Raw genomic sequence first — 20,795 nt, 5'->3', positions numbered from 1 at the left:
TGTCACCATGACAATGTGAAGAAAGTTAAAAGATAAGGACTTTGGCTGGCTCACAGCGGGACGTGGCTCCTTTTCACCTCTTGAGAGTTTTGTTTCTTTCTCATGACCAAGGGACAGTGTATGTGTTTGTTAAGCAAATGTAAATATCCTGTAAAACTGTAAAGGCAACAAGTGGCTTTGATAAACACCCCCTTTACAGCCTTCTGATTTGAGTCTTGGTGCTTGCGCCCTGAAGTAAATATAAACATCTCATAAAACTATGAAAGCAAGATGTTGCTTCAATAAATAAGTGTAAACAGCCTTCTGAGTGAGTCCTGGTGCTTTGTGCCATGTGGGGACCTATAGCAACACCATTCCACCCCCCAGATCGCCCAAAATAACATCCAGAGGTCACATCTGCTCTATAGAATATATTATAAATTATATCATGCATCCATTAACAAAATATACAAAGCCAACAGAAATATATCTATCTTAAGCCTGAGCATACAGCATCTAAACTCTAGTAAAAAGTAACCTAGAGAGAACAGCATCTCACACTTGCCACTTCAACCCTCAATGAAGTGTTCCTCCTCAAATGCTTCAGTTTTGTACAGAACACATGAACATTCCAAGTACAAAGGTACACATGGTGAACATGGGTCCTGCTGGGCCTGACAGACCCCAGCACATAAAACCACATTATGCTTCAAAGTGTCATCAGCTTCTGCATTTCACCCCCGTCCTTCCTCCTCCTTGTCCTAGAGCTGGCATTAGTCAAAAGATATTCAGAACAACACACCCAAGTTAAGGTGGAAAGTCACAGAAGGATCTTTACCTGGTCCACAGCACACAGTTGTACAGGTGTACAGAGAGATGGGAAACACTGCAAAATACTTCTACTGTATTTCAAAATAAACATTTAAGAGTATATCTTCCACAATCTATAAAAATAGGTTTAAAACGAAAGTGGTATGATAGATTTGTTTTCTTGGACTATTTTAATGGTGTTTCATCTCTATGGGTACTAAAGTCTTTTAAAAAATTACTGCTAACCTGGCCAGCACAATACTGACACTGCTTCAGCTATGCTGTGACAAAACAGAATACTAGTTTGAAGCAGGAGTAATAGAAATATTTTAGAATCAATGGTCTCTTACTGCAGCAAGGAAAAAAAAGTTTATTTGAAAGTAAGAACATAGCCAACACTGTCACCTGCTGAGGGACTGAACTCTGAGGAGTTCTCTGGATACCCCACTGCACAGCAGTGGCTGGTGCTCATTTGTGTCATTCTTCAGAATCAAACCTCTCAGCATATTCAGAAGGGAATTCTTAGATTTCCAAATTAAATATGGGCATCTAAAAGTCTTAGGAGAAAAATGAATTCTACAGATGTGGCTATGGAAACACAGGACCAGCTAAAACCATCAGAGGAGACTGGACATTTCAAAGTGCTTCAGTTAATGCATTTTTCAAACTCTCATGTAAAGTTATGTGATCCCTGCTTCAAGCATTCTTTCCATTCCCAAACATTACCAAAATCTGTACTCCAGTTTAGGTCTGGGCTCCTACACATTCTTGCATTTTTTAATGTGAAAAAAGGTAATGGTCAAATTTTTTCTAGTTTTAAAAAGAGCCTGTAAAGATTCCTAGAAAAGCCTTTCCTACCCTTACTCTCCATTTGTAACAAAATATTTTATGTAGGTTATACTTGTACTGTTAGAGACCTGGTGTGCACTATCATTACTGCTTCAATTGCTGGTGGTAATTTTCCTGCTTCATTCTGCTACAACAAACACCAACTTCACTGGTATTCATCAGTTGAACAGTTCCACTTTCAGACTTCTCAAAAGTCTAAATTCAAGATGGCTTTCTTTTATGAGCAACTTCTTTTTCTTACAATAATTTATAAGATTTAAATTTGTCACTTTACTATCAGACATTGGAAAACCAATTACTAAATCCTCAGAAGAAACAAAGAAACTCCTAGTTTCAGGCATCTCTTGTAAATTAAGCAGGACTACATTTTACAGCAGCATTTTACACTGGTTTCTATTCCAAAGCTAATTAAGCCAACAAAAAATTTCCAGCTGCCTAAAAAAAAAGTATATACACAATAAAATGGGAACTTCTCACCTGGGTACAAAGTTTAGTTCTAGATGATTCCCTGGTAAAAGGATCTAAAATTAGAGATTTAAAGACTACTCATTTTAACTATAAGGTCTAAATAATAACTGAAATTCTGGTATCCATTTCAAGAGATGCCACAAGAGTTGTTTGACATTTCCATGAGGGTAAAAAGAAAAAGAAGTCAAATGCTCAAAGAGAAGCTGAAGTTTTAAGCCAAACCTCCAAAGAGAGAGCAGCTGAGGAGCAGCCTGCTACTCTTGCAATCTTTAATTAGAGTTTACTCAATGAAGACTATTCCTGTCTCCAGCAGGCAGGTTCAGCACCTACTGCACCAGTCTCTGTTACTGATCTGAAGCAATTCAGTGACCACTTCAATCATGTTGTTGTTGTGTTTCTTCAGCAGCCTCAAGTTTAACTGCCTGTCACAGAATCCCATCTCACACAGACTGGAGAGCAAAGTGGCAGTCTGCTCTTCTGGAGCTGCAGGCTGCTGAAAACAAAAGACAGTAAGATACATTTAAAAAGCTAATTTATTTTTTGCCATTTGAACTAGGGGCCCTGTATTATGCTGGACTCAAACTGAGGCACAGAGGCTCTTCTGGCCCCATTTACAATCCCTTTCACTGCTCACTTACAAAGGTGAGCTACTACTTCACATGAGGCTACCAGAGACATGTTTTTATCCACATGACATGGATTTCCCAGTCTGCTGACAGCAGCAAACCTCAAAGGGACACCATCAAACTCAACATTTTACTCTGACATTAACTCCAATAGAATATTGATACATTTAAAAAACCATTCACCTGTAAATTTGTCATTCTATGAAACTCATACAGCACACAAAGACATTCACCTGCTCAATAATGGGTGGTCCAGCAAATAATGCTTTGTAGGCAGAAGCAGCAACTGACAAAGCTCCTTTCACGAGCTCTCCTGCAATGCTGCTGCCTTGAGGGTACCTGTGAAGAGAGCAGGTGCTGCTTTAGGGTCAGCAAAGCCAAGGGTGTGTTGCAGGGAAATGCAAGTTGCTGCCTGTTGAGGCAAGGACTGCTGGAGACAAGAGCCTGTGATCCAAGGGAATCAGCAGGGTTTGGGAAGTGAGCTATACAAGAAGCTCACTCCTTTTCCCTGCCACCTTTTATTAAATTGTGGGTGCAAGCTTTCCATGAAGGGACCTTTGTAAAGAGTTCAGTGCTCTCATCTAGAAGAGAACAGACCTACTTGAAAGCTGTGCACTGACACATCCATTCAGGGTACAGTAACTTCTATTTGTTTTCTATGAATACTTAAGTTACTGAATATTCTACTCAACATTTTGACTTACCTCTCCAGTCTCAGTATTTTAAGACTACTTTATAGCTAGCTTGTAAAATCCCCATTCTAAGAATCCTGAGATTTTCCAAAAAAAAAGCCCCACAGAATTTTAGAAGCATTCAACTTGAGCTCTTCATTAACTTTGGTTTGCCAGTTCTGCATCCTTTTGATTTATGCTCAAGTAGAAACCAAGGTCTTATGAAAACTTATCATGTTTGCTTTAGGAAGGGAGGCCTCTCTCCAAATTATTGACTACATGAAATCTATAGGCCAGAGCTTTTTCCTAGGCGTCTAATTAAGGTGTTCCCAGTCTAAAATAGTGTTTGTGAAGTCAGAACTTCAGCTTCATTACCTTGGGTATTCTGAGAACTTGGTGAGAAATGCAGAAGATCCTGGCCCATGATTATCTTCACCACTGGGTTCTGGAAGAGCAAGACAAAATGTCAACATGTCCAGCTAATGACAGTGAAGCTGGAAAAATGCAACACATATCTAAACAGAAAAAAAGTGTGTCTCATACAATAATAATGTGGCATTCACATTCTCTGAAAAATTTCTTTGCTCAGGATTTTCTCCTAGCAAAGAGAAAAATCTCTCTTTCTCTCTCTTCTCTCAGAGAAAAAGGAAAACAATAATTATTTCATTTGCTGCTCCTGTGTTTTACTCTTTACCATAAAACCAATTATTTCTTTATTTGCAACATCCATATAGCAGAGGTTCAACACCCCAAAAAAATTAAAATCTTTACTTGGTAGATTTCTGTTCTCCTCAAGAGAAAGGAGACAAATTCAATACTAGGCATAAGAATAGGTGATAGCAATAGTCTGCACCATTAAATATGCCAATACCTTCTCTCTGTATTTGATCATGAGGAGCAGAAGAGATATGCTCTGAAGCTGGTGTGTTTGGTTCTTGGAAGATAGAATTCTGAGGAGATGAAAGATCCCTGAAAACATAAGGCAAAAACATCACTACTTTTATTCTACACATACACAAATAAGTCACTATCAACAGAAAAATGAAAAAGCTTCACATGCTCCCTTTCTCTCTCTCTTGCACTCATTTAAATCAGTGAGCCCAAAACACAGGGCCCAAAAGAGGCTCCATAAAGTTGCAGGATTTAAGAACATTTACCTCAGTATATGATAAAGATTTTGTTACAACAATTCCTGCTTGGGAAGAACTAGACCTTGCAGACTCTAGAGCAACACCAGCATCACCATTTTGTTCCTGTCCCCAGATCATACCTTTGTGCCTGGGGTAGGCTGTCCACAGTTGCTGGGGTTAGGGGTACTGCAGCCAGTGTTTGGGAAGTTGTCAGTGTATCAGTGACCCTCTGGATCTGTGGTTGGCTCCCCCCTTCTGGGATCTCTGCTCCTGTCTCAGGTTCTCCTGTCTTTTCCAAACCAGGCTGAGAAAGAGCTGAACTATACATGGAGTCACCCAAGGGCCGGCTGGTGTCGAAGCACTCGGGGAGAATGATGATATAGTCCTCTGAGGAAGCAGAGGAGCACTGACTCTGAACATCATCCTTATCATCCTCCTCTTCATCACCATTGCCAGCACCACTATGAGGGCTTGTGCTCCCATCAGACAGTGGAAGGTCCCCTAGGAGGGAAAGAAGTGAGATATTAACCATTGTCCATTTGTGTGGACAACAGCAGAGAGAATTGTCCCTGCTGTAAGAAACAAGTATTGAGAAATAACTGTAAACCTCAGCTGCTGCCATTCATGGTGGAATTTTCCCTGCTGTGGGCAGGGTGTAGTGTGAAAGAGCAATAGATCTTAATGTCAAGCCTTTGCAAACATGCTGCTGGTATTAATGCTCATAATAAAAACTGGAGTAAGAGCTATATGGAGAACTTAAACTGTGGTCTTCAGCTCCAAATTACACACATAAGGAAGAGTGCAAGCTGTGTGTACAAAATATGGAGGCACCAGTCATGTATAACGTATCAGCACTTATTTGAATACCCAACTGGAACCTTCTGGTCTCAATTTCACTTCTTTAAAAGGCAGCTGTTAAAGGAGCTCCTTGTTAAAGCACTGACACCAATTTTGTGATGTAATGATTCTCACAACTGGGACAATCTAACAATTCTCATCTAATGAAGATCAATTTCCTAGAACAGTGTCAGATCCTCTTACACATGATTTTTTTACAGCTTTATCTTACAATCAAGCCCATTTTACTTACCACATGAATTATCTGTCACTGGCTCTGACTGATGAATCTTCTCTTCCTTTTTGGAAGTGGGATTACTATTTATCACAGGAGATTCTTCAGTTATTGTATTGCAGCTGAAGGTATCTTGCAGTATGTGTAAAGAATCTAATAAAACCAATCAGGAAAAACAATTAAATGGTATCAACCACCTGAGCTGAGCAATTTGTGTCTCATGTCTGACTGCAAACAAGTCAAACCAGAGAAGGCAGCTAATGACAGAACTTACTCTGGAGGATTTTGGGGTTTTTTTGTGGGGGCTTGTGGTCAGGTGCAGCATCCAGGGTCAGAGATCTAATCACAGTTTCACAGACAAACTGAGTCCCACTCATATCTTCTTCCCCTTCCTCCTGGTTCAATGCATGTTCAGCTTTCACCTTCACCACAGAAGAGTCCACAGAAAGGCAGGCTTCTGTCATTCCTTGGAAAGGGAAACAGAACAGATGTTACCAGCAACAAAGATATGTAACTATAAAGAATTTTTTAGACTAGCCACAGCTAATATTGATTCTGTGTGTTAGTTCTTTCTAAAAATTGAAGGATTTTTGAATTCAGCTCAAGTTGAACACAAAAGTGATTCAGAATTATGGGGAGCACACCTGGAGTGTTTGGAGTATAACCTCATCTATGAAGGGTAGATTGATAATTCTCCCAACAATTCTAGTGGTCAGACAAATCAAAAGAAGCATTGAAAGACTTTATACAAGGGCATGCAGTAACAGGACAGCGGGGAATGACTTCAACATAGAGGAGGGTATATTTAGATTAGATACTAGGCAGAAACTCTTCCTTTTGAGGGTGGTGAGGCCCTGGCACAGGGTGCCCAGAGAAGCTGTGGCTGCCCCTGGATCCCTGGAAGTGTCCAAAGCCAGGCTGGACAGGGCTTGGAGCAGCCTGGGACAGGGGAAGTTGTCCCTGCTCATGGCAGGGGGGTGGAACTGAATCATCTTTAAAGTCCCTTGCATCCCAAACCATTCTGTGATTCTAGGACTTCCATTTCCAATCTATATATATATATTATGCTCCAACCTCTATAATCACTATTGTAGTGTCAGACTCCAAGTTGATGAGCCAAACAACCTGTATTTTTTTTTTTTCCAAAGAAGGGGAAGACAGTAGTTACAATTCCTTTTAGACATCAGGTTTGGTGACTACAGAGAAGTGACAATATCCTCCCTTCACCCCCAAGCTCCTGAGGACTGCTGCTTACCAGGCACTAGTTTAAATCCACTCCCCTCGTTCTCCTCCTCTATCTGACCTAAGCCAGGTTTCTCCAGCAAGGGGCTGTCACGTGGCAAAGGGGACATGCATGGAGTCATGTCTGGAAAACACAGGGAGCAAAGATAATTGGCACTAAAGGAGAAGGAGCCTCCATAGGTAACATTTGTTAAAGTTATTCTTTTTAAGGGACATTCTTTCAAAACTAAAGAAACTTAGTTATTTTGAAAGATAATCTGGTGGAATAAACAATTAGCTTTGCATCACTCTGCCACTGGCTGTGCAAAGAAAATGGCAGTATTCCTCAACATCTGGAATGTTACATTCCTGGGGACATGAAGGTGAAAAGAAGCCAAGCTATACACAAAGGATAGCTGTCTGTGCTCAAGGGAGCACCCAGAGCACAGGAGCCTTACCAACAGGAGTATTGTGTGGCACCCGCTCCAATTCCTGCACAATATTAATGTCCAACAGCTCAAAGGACAGCAAATCCTACAGGGAAAACACACAGAGCTTCCATGAGCAAACTCTGAAAGTGAATCCCATCTGCACTTGGCAGCACAGATCCCACTGATGCACAACCCACTTTGTTCCTCAACACAATCTCAGGGGCAGTTTTCCCCCAACATATATTTACATCATTGAATATGGTGCACAAATCAGGGCAGCAAGGGACAAAGCTAAGAATTCTCTTGTCAGGGCCAGAGAAAGACTCAATGCTGACTCTTTTTTGAGAATCTTAATTTGTCCTACACATTCCTTCCACATAGTGACAGTGCCTAATAGCAGTTTGAGGAAACAGCTCTGCTATATAAAATGCAATATAGTCTTTCTGAAAATAGAGAGGCCATTTTTAGAGCTCAGAAGTTTTATCCTTGCAGATGTCTGCCTATCTAGACATCAAACCCAAGGTGGTTTGCTTTATATCTACCTGAATTTTAGCACTTTACCTGTGCAGTGAGGAGATCAACAGATGGGATATAAAATTCTCTCTCACTTGGCAGATTTTTGATCTTTAAAGGAACAGCTGGCAGAGGTATTTCAGCCTGCTCTGCAATTTCACCTATCAGTTGAGCACCTGTTTCTGTCTCCAGGGAAGCATCCTGCAAAAACAAAAAAACCAGAAGCCCCTTAGCCACAGTAAATAAAACATCACATGAAATCTAAAGCCTGAGTTTTGTGTAAACACACAAGTAATTTGAAAGAAATTTAAATCAACTCATTACAGAGCCAAAAGGACAAGACCTAACAAAGAGAAATGCTGCAGTGTTTCAGTTCAAAGGAGACAAATAGCTGCAACAGACTGATAGCTGATGTCTTACCTGTCAAAAAGAACAACTACTTTAGAACTTAGAAATGCAATCTATGTTGTGCTTCTTTCCTATTAAAAATAAAATTTAAAAGCAAACAGCTAAAAGAATCCCCTTGAATAGTCAGTTAGGAATATGATGCCAAATAATACACAATGCTCCTTCTCCTAGGCAATTCTGTGCTGCCCCAAATACCAGGTGAGTGACTTACCTGTTTGGTTCTGGAAGCTCCACTCTTCTGACAGGAGTCAGAATCCTTCCAATCACTTTCTACATAGTCAGCAGCTGGAGAGGGATCCACAACAATACTGCACCAGATCCTTGGCCCAAACTGTTCCCCTCTGTGTGACAGTCTCCAGTGAGAAGTGTAAGTCCCTTCTATGTTGGGAGCTACAAACTCAACTGAAACAGTTCCTACTTGTCCAGATGGAAGGGATGGCACGATCACATCTTTTTTCTCAGCAGATGCCAAGGTCAGATTACCCCACATAAGTTTCAACTGAAACATACAACAGAAAAAGCCAAAAGTTAACTCCTCAAGCTTCTCTGCAAGGTGTGGGCAGAAGGAAGCAGAGCTGCTGGGCTGAAAGGCCTTGTAGGTACCAGGCATGGAGAAGACAGACACATCCTCACATGAATCACTATCAACACAAAGGCAGCCACTCACAGAACAAAGGGCTGTGGAGGTCAGAAAAGCAACAGAGCAGTTGTAAACAGGGTCAAAGTGCACCATTAGAACATGGGGGACATACATATTATTAATGGGAAACACCTTCAGTGATGGTGCTCTGAATCCCTTCCTTCCTATAGCCTACACTTGTAAAGAGTACCTACACAGCTTACTGCCCCAGAATTCCCAGCTGAATTCAACAGGCCAAAGGAAATCTTAAACAGGTCCTAACAGACAATTCAACTACAAATGTTATTTCCCAGAATGATTTTAGTGTGTAGAAGGAAGAGCAAAGGCAAGATACCTTGGTGTCTGAGCTCCATTCCACATTGCCAGTATTTTTCATCCGCCAGTGTTTGACAAACTTTGTTCCTGGTTTCAAGTGAGTACCATCAGGCAAATTCTCATCCACAAACACTGCACTAAGTGTTGGGACAATTGCTTGGAAGGGTTGATTAGGACTCCTGGGATTGGAGAGAGGAAACAAACAAAAAAACCACACCAAAACTGAAGTTCAGCTGCTGATTGATGTTAATTTGGCTTTTAAATGCCCTAAATGGAAGGGATGAATTAAAGAAATAAACTATACAACTTTACACTGAACATTCATAAACTCTAAGGGAGTTGAAATGCAGAGCAGTGCCTGCAAAGGCTGCTGTCTAATGAACCTCAGCTAAAAGCACATAAAAAAAAAAAATAGCAGTGAATATAAATATACAGAATGTAGTTGACTTTATACAGACACACCTAATAAAGCAGCAAGACACAGACTTTTTTAAAAGTGGCAGTAAATGTTAATTAACTCTGTATGAGCATGCATGTGTATGTATAATCCCAGGCACTCCCCTTCCTCCTAAATCTACATAAATCACTAAGTTTCTGGGAATAACCATCAGCCACTTGTTTTTTTTTTTTTTTTAACCTTTCTCCTACTCTCCTCTCAATTAAAAACACTCTACCTTGCAAATCACATTTGGACAAAATTCTCACCCAGTCAAATGACAAACCACCCTTCAAATGAGCAATTCCATCACCTTCCTCCAGTTCCTTTAACTTGGTCTCCTAACAAAAGGTCAGACAGCACAACTACCAGCTGCTCAGTTAACAACAAGCCTTACAGGAAGGTATTAGGCTGGACACTCTCAGATTTCAGAGCAGGTGAGCCATTTGTTTCCAACACATGGATAGAGTTCCACAGATGAATTTTCCTGTGCAATTTCAGCTGCTTTTTGAGCTCTCGGACCTCTGCTTTTCGCTGTTTCTTCTCTGCTCGCAATCTTTGCTTCTCTGCCTTCAGAAATCTTTTGTCCATCTGTTTCTGGAGCCTGCAAAGCAATTAACACACCTTATTACATTAAACTGATCAGAATTGATCTTTAGCCAACACAGTCTTAGTCTCAAGGGAGCCCTTCAAGAAATGTCCCATGCTTCTAGTCTGGATACCAAATGATTTTAAAAGAACATCCTCACAGTTACTTGCGGAACTGTGTTGAATGATCTCTGAAAGAACAAAAAAAAGCATACACAGAATGCTCAAAGAAAAACCAAGTTCTCAAAGTTTACTACCCAAAAAGTCTGTCTTTTCTACTTTGTTGTTAAAAACACTGTAAAATTTATTACTTATGCCCTTTATAAGTATGTAGCTATTTTTAGCTATGACAAAATTTGAGTACCATTTCCATTTCTTGTTATCTCTAAAATAAAAGCTGAACCTCAACCCCATCACAGGTGTTTCCTTGCAATCAGAACAACCTTGCCAGGCACTGCCAGGTGCCAGCACTTACCTGACTTGCTCCAGAGTGGCAGGCAGGCGTGGGGAGAGCTCTGCCAGGCTGTAATTGTCAGCCACACAGGGGATGGGTCTGCGCAGCTTTAACAGCACGTGGTTTGGATCATGTGCATATGTTCCTGCCTCACACTCCTCACAGATATTGTAGGCTGGACAAAGGCTGCAAAGCAGAAAAGACAAAGTTATCAAGAGGCAAAGAATTTCTGCAGAAATTTCACTGTAAGCAGATCCCAAGTGACAGCAGCTGGATGTCTCACTTATAGATCAGTATTTGGAGCCATGTGGAATACCTACATGATTATCTCTCAACACAGTTCCCACTTCTTTGAACACACATTGAAAAAATTTGATGTTTCCTTTAGCACAAGTGATTAACATTTTTGGTATGAAGGGGCAGAACATTTTATCAAAATCCAGGCCCAGAAACAGCACCATACTTATGAAAATACAGAGGCTAAGTCAACAAGCATTCAGGGATGCAAAGCAGATTGCTCCTCCAGGAACAGGGCTGATAAAAACGAGACTGTCATCTCCTGCCAGCAAGGGAAAAAAAAAAAAACCAAAGAAAAACTCCTGTTGGCATTTCATCCACTGCTTCTGCCTAGCCCCAAAGTGCTGATCTTTACAGCAGTTGCCTCATTCAAATAAAACTCTCACTTTTAACACCTTACTTCAGACATTCATCAAAATCTATTTCATATTATTAGACAGACAAGAGTGCAATCACTAAGAAAAATTATGACCTGCCTTAGTCTCACTGACTCAGAACCAAACAAACAACTATTACAGACTAGTGGTTCTAAGTCTTGCTTTTTGTTCCGTTAACCAAACAAAACCTTTTCCATTACAATTGTTGCATCTTATTTCTGCAGATAAGGTAAAGAGTCATTGAGAACACAGCCATAAAGTTCTCTGAACTGTGTTCATTGAGAACAGAGTTATAAAGTTCTCTCACTTTAACAATCACCTTTTCTCAAAATAGTATTCATCTTGCTTTTATGCAGATAAAATCTAGTGACCATAGGAGAGAACATCAGACGTTGGTGAGACATAACAGACATTCTGAAATGTCCAGCAGGCTGCAGATCAGGAACCTAGAAGTACCTAACCCAAAGACAGTTTTTCTGTCACTCACAAGCTGTGCCTGGCAGGTTCCCCACACTCCCAGCACTGAAATGTCCATCAGACTGCACATCGGGAACCTAGCAGTATCTAACCCCAAGACAGTTTCTCTCTCTCTCACTCACAGGCTGTGCCTGGCAGGTTCCCCACATTCCCAGCACTGAAATATCCAGCAGGCTGCAGATTAGGAACCTAGAAGTATCTCACCCCAAGAGAGTTTCTCTCTCACTCACTCAGTCCCAGGCTGTGCCTGGCAGCTTCCCACACTCCCAGCTCCCAGCACTGAGATGTCCAGCAGACTGCAGACTGGGAATCTAGCAGTATATAGCCCCAAGACAGTCTCTCTCTCTCTCTCTCACTTGCAGGCTGTGCCTGGAAGGTTCCCCACCCTCCCAGCACCGAGATGTCCAGCAGGCTGCAGATTAGGAACCTAGCAATATCTAACTCCAAGAGAGTCTCTCTCTCTCACTCACTCAGTCCCAGGCTGTGCCTGGCAGCTTCCCACACTCCCAGCTCCCAGCACTGAGATGCCCAGCAGGCTGCAGACTGGGAACCTAGCAGTATCTAACCCCAAGAGAGTCTCTCTCTCTCTCACTGCCAGGCTGGTCCCTGCCCTGCCAGCTCCCCGTACCTGCACTGGTAGCGGACCCCAACGATGCGAGCCTGGCAGCTGCAGCAGGAGATGAGCCAGTCACACTGGCTGCTGCTGCCCACGGGGCTCTCTGAAGGTGCAGGTGCTGCTGCAAATGAGCTCTCACAAAAATCTGCAGGCTGATTGCAGTGAACAAGCTTCTCATACAGCTTCTGTTCCAGCCTCTCAACAGTCTCCTTAACTACTTGTTCCCTGAACTGGAAAGAAATTAAAGCAGTTGTGAATGAGAACCAGCTATTAACTTTGAAATGCTGAGTTACATTGTCACAAGTCTCCCAGTCTGTCAGTAGCCATTGACTACTTCAGAATCATTTCCCCTACCCCCAGCACACTCTTCATAAAATTATAACAATATATAATACATATATTATATTATTATAATAGTATCATGATATTATGTTTTATATTATATATAACATATATATATTATAATATATAAAGTATATAAACAAATACCACATTCTTCAGAGAGGACTTTGATTTTAGAAAATAACAATCCAGAGCTTTTAAGAAGGCAAGTTAAAAATCACATATTTGTGCTTACAATATTGTTTTTCTTCCATAAGCTTGCACGAAGGGAAGGAGACTCACCTCCAAAACAATTATAACAACTCCCAAACCCCTCTGGTCTCTCTACAATTAACTTCTAATTTGCTCATCAGTGATGTCTTAAACATAACCATGAGCTCCCCCTATTTTTAGTATAAAAAGGTGGCAAAGGAAAGGAGACTCTAGAGAAAAAAGCTTAAAGATAAATGCACATAGTTTCAAGAATTTGTTAGCTCATTAATTCTTTGCAGTGATATCAAACTGCTTTTCTTAACTGTAGCTTACTGTCAATGGCTTCCTGGAAGCATTTTCTCAAAGTGAACAGTAAAGAAAAGTGAAGTCATCAAATGCTCTGCTTTCCATCACAGGAACCAAAAGTATTGCCCTGCTAAACTGGGCAATCAAGAGCCTGCAGGAGCAGCACTGTCCATGCTCTCCCACAGTGAGAGGTCTGGAATTCCTGTGGCTGTCTGCAGTGCCACAAGGATTCTGTTATGGGAGCTACTTAATACTGCATTGAAACAAAATCAAATGTATAAACTAAACATTCCACTTTCCACAAGTGGCATGGATCAAGTTTATGGTTTGGGGGTTTTTAAGGTATCCCTTGCAGACAAAGTTTGACATCTAGTTCTCATTAAGATCCTTTCACAAGTGCTGATGGCAAGAGTGTTCAGATGTCTAGAGAGATCACAAAGATCCCTTCCAACAACAAAAAACCTTTGAGTATTTAGGTATATAAAAACTTGCAAGACAATACACTTACTGTTTCCAAGTAGCTAGTAAACCATTCTGGAGGATTTTCATTTGTTTCTGCTCTGGTCTGATTTAACTTTTGCTGGGAAAAAAAAAACCAAACAACAAAACAAACAAAAAGTATGCAAAGTTAAAAAAAAAACCAAACCTCAACACAGCAAGTTAACTGGTGGAAAAGCTTTTAGTGTCTTTATAGAAAAATATTTAAGTAGCCACTGACATTTTCCTGAAACATTTCTGCCTCATTAGCATTTGAGTGTAATTACACACCAAAGAAATCAAGTTAGGCAGAAGTTCCCAGATAGCAATGAAGGCTTCAGGACACAAACTGCTCTGTTTATCAGAACACTTCAGAATGGTCAACATGAAAGCACTGGCATTTCTAAAGACAGCATCAAATTATGCTCTTGAAAACATTCAAACTATTTGGTGAGCTTCCACAGGTGCAGGGAACTGAAAGAGAGACCAACTTCTGAACTCAGTTTTTATATATGGCTAAAGAGGACAATCAGTCTACAAAGGGAATTACATTTATTCTTTGTTTGAATGCAGCTCAGCTTTTTACCTGAATGGTCAGCTCCTTGTCATTTTTTAATTCTTCCTCTAATCCCTGAGCTAGCATGGAATGATGCAAAAGTGGTTTCTTCTCATCTTTAGGAAGCTTTTCTGTCACATTTTTTTCATGCAGTTGCAAAGCACGAGAAGAGTTCTTTTCATAGGCATTCATCTGAAGCTGATTCCCTTGTTTTACTGCAATCTAAAAAACACAAGACACATACACCATGTTTTCCACTTAAAATCAGCATACAGAATCTGTAAAAATACAGTATTACACTACACTGGAGAGTTTGGCAAAAGGGTGGGGAAAGACTAACAGACACAAAAAGAAAAACTGAGAGAGATGGCAAGGTAGAGTCAGCTGATATTCTACTTCTGAAAATTATTAATATACTTATTAGAAAAGTTTATTAAAAGGCAAAGGATAATCATGCAAATATCCTGCTGGAATTTTTCAGCTTATAATAAAGTATTTCTAGGAGGCAGTAATGAATAGATTCTGTCCAGGAATTTATTTTGAAATTATCAGATTTGAAATTCAAACCATGAGTAAAAAGTTGTGAAAGACTTAATAATGTGAAACAGAAATGCAAACAAATGCAATGCTTATTTTGTCCAACTGCTTATAAAGTAGCTAAGCATTGACTCTAATAAGTTTTAATTATGTACTCTGCAGCAGAGTCCATGTGGCAAGATTTTTGAAGGGTTTCACTAAAGCCCAATATTTCCAAATATGGGATTGCTGCTGAAGGGTTTGAGAAATTCAGTCCTTTAACCAACCCACTGCTGCTCAGGGTCCTGAATCCCAGTTCCTATTCAACTAACTTATAAAAACAAAGACCAACCAGGATAGAAGAAAACCAAATGTAATAAGACATTCAAGCTACTGCCCAAAGCTAGAAAACAGTTATTCTGATTTCCTGGGCCAGGTAATGCCACTTTTTTTATTCTCAGCTACACCAGTTTTAATAAGAGAAGGATGAATATACTGGAAAAAGTCAAAGAGCACATTTACCTTCAGAGCTTCTTCATATTCCTCTAAAGAAAAATAGAAAGAAGTGTGAATGGCCCCTATCTCACACAACAGATATAAGTTTATCACACAATATTTAGAAACCCTTACATGACAAGGGGCCTCCCTTACCTTCTAAAAATTCTCTTAAATTAGTGCAAGAAATTGTACATACAGCAACAAGCACACATTTTCACAGCTAAGAGCTACAGCATTCCACTAATTTAGTAATTTTCAATTTGATCCTATGGATCAAGAATTCTTTCCTTTGGGAAGAATTTGCTGCCAAATCAGAAATAAAACACAAAAATCAAAAAGCAAGGATTCTTCACTGCATCTTCAAAAACCACGAGCAACAGTTGGGGTCTCATTCTTGATTTCACCTCAGTAAAGCAGCAGCTCACCTTTGCTGTTCACAGAGACCTGCAAAGAGAATTAACAGTGAGCAAGAGGCACAGACACGTTTTTGCAGCTCTCTTAAAATTAACCCACTTCAGAATAAACATACTTTTACTCACAGTTTCTAAAGCAGCAGCCCTTTAGCTGTTTGTTATTGCCACGTTTAATCATTACCCAAAGCTGTGGTGCTTTGCAGCAGCCCATGTTTGTTACTGGACTGGCCCAGGAGGCAGCTCTGGCACTGCTGGCAGCCAGAACAAGCTGCTCTCCTCAGAAAGTCACTGCCTGTACCCCTGGGCTCACTGCACAGCTCCAGAGCTTGGCCCCACTTGCTTTAAATGCCCAGTTAAGTGTTTCAAAAGACCAATTAAGTGTTTCAGAAACCCATTCTTCTATTAATTATCAATTCTGCATATAGAAGTTACTAACACAAGAAGCTATTTATCCCCACAGCATCACAGGATTCTGAACAATGTTTGCTCAGTATTTCAGAAAAAGCTTTCATAGATGTATTTAAATATTTATATATTATACAGGCTGGAAAATAAGGGGAGAATCATTCTGTGAAAGATTGTTGGAATCTTTTAGACATTTGCCCTTAGGGAAAAGAAGTAAGAACAAGAACCCCCATCTCATTTAGCAGAGCTATAATCCAAGCAGTGGAACACTGTGTTTGCAAAAGGTCATTCTGTGTGAGAGTTACATTCCCCTCTGAATCTCTAGATAAACAAAAATAATATGAGAGGGTGAGACTGTGCCAGGCAGGAAGTTACTCAACAAGGACAACCAGAAGTAACCAATTTGTTTTCTGAGTCAGTAATCTGCTTGGAGATTACAGCAATTGCATAAAGCAAGCAGAGGATTTGAGCACACCAGATCACTGAGGCAAACCTGTGCTAATGACAGGGGACCTACATTTTCCAGAGGAAGGAGCCTAGAGTGAAGAGACAGGGCTTTACCACAGCTAAAACCACAAATAGTTACAACTACCTGTCACAGACATATTTTCTGAAAAATCCTTTTGCCAGGATCTTTTCTCCTGAGAAGCTGAGAAGCTTCAGCTTCTCCATGTTTTGCTGCTTTGGAATGTGATTTGGAGAATTGTTTACCCAGCATGTGAAATTGTTTTTACTTGGTGACCAATAACAGCCACCTGTGTCAAGGCTGTCAGCAGTCACAAGATTTCATTATCATTCCTTTCAAGCCTTCTGATGAAATCCTTTCTTCTATTCTTTTAGTATAGATTTAATGTATCATTTTCTTTTAATATAATATATATCATAAAATAATAATTCAGCCTTCTGAAACATGGAGTCAAGATTCTCATCTCTTTCCTCATCCTGGGACCCCTGTGAACACCACCATAACTACCTTATAAAAAATTGGAAAATAAATAAAGTTTAAAAATACAAAAGTTCCTAATGGAAACATTTCTCCCTCAGAGCACAGAGAACCACTGGGTGTTTCAACAGGGTGGGGAAAAGAAAGGCAGTAGCTTCTAAAAAAAGTATTTTAAAATATGTATGCTGCACTAAGAGTAAAATCACAAAACTATCAGCTATTTTCTTATTAAAGGGGCAAACATCCTCCCACCCTGATCTGCATAAAAGACTCTCCTGAAGGACCCACTACCAACCATCAGGAGGCAGAAAATAATTCCTGCCAGCAGCCATTTTTCAGCTTATTGGGAGGGTAGGGTGGCAGGTATTTTACCTCATCATTATCCTCATCAATGTACTTGATCTGAATGTTGTCCAGGTCAAATGAAACTTTAACCTGTAATGAGAAAAAAGAACACAAAACCATAGTGAGGCAGGACCTCAGTTAATAATGATTATTAATTGGGAAAAACATGAAAACCCTTCTATCTCTCCCTTCAGTTTCTCAGTGGAAGCAAACACTGTTTTACCAAATCCATTCCTCTGGAGCTGAACTCTTCCCAGTGCCTTCCCTCCAAGCTTTACTAACTTTCCCTAATGAAAAGAATAAAAACATCTTTTTCCTCTTGCACCTTGCCAGGTTAATGTTTACTCCAAAATAAATAACAAAAACCTCCCCATTCTAAGAGGACAAGCTCAGGGTTAACAAACTCAGTCATTGTAAACACTGCAGAATACGAAGGCAAAGGCAAACAATCCCTAAACTCTTTCTTTTACATTAAAAAGCACCTGGGAGACAGCTCACGAAGGTGACCAGCCTTTTTCAGCCTATCAAAATTCAGAGAATAAAGCTGAGCAGATATTTTACATCTTACATTAGGAAGGCAGAATGAGCAGCACAAAATGAACCATGAAATGAAAGAAGTTGTCTCCACATGCTGAGCCTTTGAGGCTCCTGTATGTTTTTGTACCAGGTTCCTACAAAAACTGTATTTTTCTGTCTTGGTGTCTGCTGAGGAAGGCAGGAGCCTCCCTTGAAATGGAAAATGCAAACCCCCTCCTTCTGAATTATTATCATTTTTAATTAAGGGGCTCTCAGGCACAGATAAGGGAATAGGAATAGCAGTTCATTTCTGTAGCAGGTTCCTACAGAAGCTGTATTTTTCCCAACAGAAACTCTCTGAAACAACTGACACAGGTCCTGCTAGGCCAGACCTAATAGAACAGCAGCAGCCTCAGGTGAGAGGGGCTGCCTGGGGAGTGACACAGCCCCACTGGGGCACAGGGACACAGCTCCACCAAGGCACATGGACACACAGACACATGGACACACAGACACATGGACACACAGACACATGGACACACAGACACAGCCCCACTGGGGCACAGGGACACAGCTCCACCAAGGCACATGGACACACAGACACAGGGACATACAGACACAGCCCCACCGGGGCACAGGGACACAGCTCCACCAAGGCACATGGACACACAGACACAGCCCCACGGGGGCACAGGGACATACAGACACAGCCCCACGGGGGCACAGGGACACACAGACACATGGACACACAGACACAGCCCCACTGGGGCACAGGGACACACAGACACAGCCCCACCGGGGCACAGGGACACACAGACACATGGACACACAGACACAGCCCCACTGGGGCACAGGGACACACAGACACATGGACACACAGACACAGCCCCACCGGGGCACAGGGACACACAGACACAGCCCCACGGGGGCACAGGGACACACAGACACATGGACACACAGACACAGCCCCACTGGGACACACAGACACATTCTGCTCCAGGCAGCTCTTCCAGCAGCCCATCCCAGATTCTGTGAGTGCAGTGACAGAACCAACTTGTTTTGCTGGAAGAAGATGTGCTCTGTACTTCCATGGTCTGGAACCACAGACTGCTCCCCTAAACTCAGGGCAGAACAAGAGCTCACCTTATCCCTTATAAACACCAAACACATGGAATAAAAGATCAAAATATAACAAAGACACAAGTTTAACTGCCTTGAAATAGTAATTCCCACAACAGAGACAACCCCTGGCTGTACCTCAGGGAAACACTGTAATAGAACACCACACCTTGAACAAACACACCCTGCTCTCAGAATACCTCAGATTAAGGGCAGCACAGTGCTTACACAGTAATCTGCTTCCAGCTTTGATGCAAGCAGGGCTCTGACCAGCTCAGACATTCCTGCAGCTCTACTTGCACTAAGGATTTGAAGATTGAACCTTTCAGTGCCTCCTTCAGAGGACTGAAGTACAGCAAGGGAAGGTGATGCAGTTTAAACTTTTAAGCAATTCATAAAGCAAAACCCTCCTGCACATGTACTGCCAGAAAAAGAGCTGAAAGACAGAAAACAACACAGCAACAAGATCTCTTCAGATGTAGCTAAAAAAACCAGAACAGTTGTGTGGAAGAGGTTTTACAGCAACTTCTGTGAGCCAGAGAGAAGTTTGAGAAGAGGATCCATAATTACCCTTGAAAGAATTTCCTACCAAGGTCGTTGACATAGAAAACAAGAAAGAAAGAAGGAGACATAAAAGAAACCTGAACTGCAAATTCCAATGAGCACTTTGTTTGTCTCTGGTGACCAATGAGTAAAGCGTAAACTTATGAACTTTGTAAGATTGTACAAAAAGCATGCAGGCTGTAATAAAAACAATTTAAAGCCTTCTGAGTGTGTTGCTTTGTGTTGTCTCCTTCTCAACTATGACACACCTGATACAGACCTAAATAATAATAATAATAACAATAACAATAATAATAATAACAACGTTAGTTTCATCATAGCCAAGGGAGGAATTCTCCCAACAATTTCACCCTAAACCAATCCAGGAATTCTCACTAAACAGCCCTGAAAACAAGCACCCAAACAAACTCTGAGCTATACCAAGAGCAGGATACACAGACCTGCCCACGCAGGCACGGCCCAGTCAGAGCCTGCTCTACCCAAACTGGCACACACAAAGCTCTGGCAATCAAGGGACCAAACCAAAGTCTATTCGTGACTCAGTGTCCCAAAGAGCACAGACGAACCTTTAGAAAAGAACAGACGGGTGTTACTTCACTAGAGCTACTTCAATAAGAACAGGAAATAATAGAACAGAATACTTTACAGAGGGATACAGAGCTAAACCTGAGGAAAAGGGCAGAGAGCACAGCTAGGACCAGCTGCTCACACAGAAAAATGAGTCCTTGAGAATGCTTTTGCAAACCAGGCCGTTCACGCCGATCTAAGCACACAGCAAAAGTGAACTACGCTATTTAGGCAAAAATACAAAACAAAACGGCAGCCCTATGAACCAGCAGTTCTAACAGCCTGTGGAATGGAGGACACTGCTTCGGAAAGCGCGGTCAGAGACTCTGGACCCTCAAAGTCTCGCTGGTCCGGCCGGCGCCTCACCGGGCCGGCTCCCGGCGGCTGCGGCCCCCCCGCCCCGCCTCCCACGGCCAGCCCGCGCTCACCATGGCCTCCACATCGGCCCACGTCGTGTGCGCCGGGTCGGACACGATGAAGGAGCGGGTGTCACCGCGGCAGGTGACGCGCAGGGTGACCCGCGGCTCCATGGCGCGCTCCCGCGGGGCCGGGGCCGGCGGCGCCAGCCCTCCCGACAGGCACAACATGGCGGCCCGAGGGCGGCCCGCCCCGCGCCCGCTGCAGTCGGCTATTGGCGGAGGCGCCTGTCACTCATCCA

General features: G+C 41.7%; 1 protein-coding gene across 5 annotated transcripts; it reads right to left on the bottom strand.

Annotated features, from left to right (window-relative positions):
* Positions 1–395: 395 nt before the first annotated feature.
* Positions 396–20,788, bottom strand: NBR1 (NBR1 autophagy cargo receptor). 5 transcript variants are annotated; one of them, XM_050985674.1, is made up of 21 exons: positions 20,566–20,781; positions 17,399–17,461; positions 15,691–15,709; positions 15,290–15,312; positions 14,282–14,473; positions 13,727–13,798; positions 12,391–12,608; positions 10,633–10,797; positions 9,967–10,173; positions 9,153–9,312; positions 8,390–8,677; positions 7,819–7,971; positions 7,285–7,360; positions 6,861–6,971; positions 5,880–6,071; positions 5,624–5,758; positions 4,674–5,034; positions 4,275–4,372; positions 3,779–3,848; positions 2,966–3,071; positions 396–2,596 (listed from the first exon to the last, which is right to left on the bottom strand). In XM_050985674.1, exons 1-21 carry the CDS (start codon positions 20,722–20,724, stop codon positions 2,426–2,428), a joined length of 3,039 nt encoding a protein of 1,012 aa, XP_050841631.1. In that variant the 5' UTR covers positions 20,725–20,781; the 3' UTR covers positions 396–2,425. The 5 variants fall into 5 exon arrangements, with proteins under 5 accessions (XP_050841631.1, XP_050841630.1, XP_018776988.1 ...); XM_050985673.1 differs by having other exon boundaries at positions 396–2,599; positions 20,566–20,780; XM_018921443.3 differs by lacking the exon at positions 20,566–20,781 and adding an exon at positions 17,595–17,693 and having other exon boundaries at positions 396–2,599.
* Between the last annotated feature and the right edge of the window lie 7 nt (positions 20,789–20,795).

Source organism: Serinus canaria, chromosome 27, assembly GCF_022539315.1.
Source record: "Serinus canaria isolate serCan28SL12 chromosome 27, serCan2020, whole genome shotgun sequence".
Taxonomy (NCBI): Eukaryota; Metazoa; Chordata; class Aves; order Passeriformes; family Fringillidae; genus Serinus; species Serinus canaria.
The sequence above is the reverse complement of the archived record's forward strand: the minus strand, read 5'-3'. Positions and strand labels throughout refer to the sequence as shown.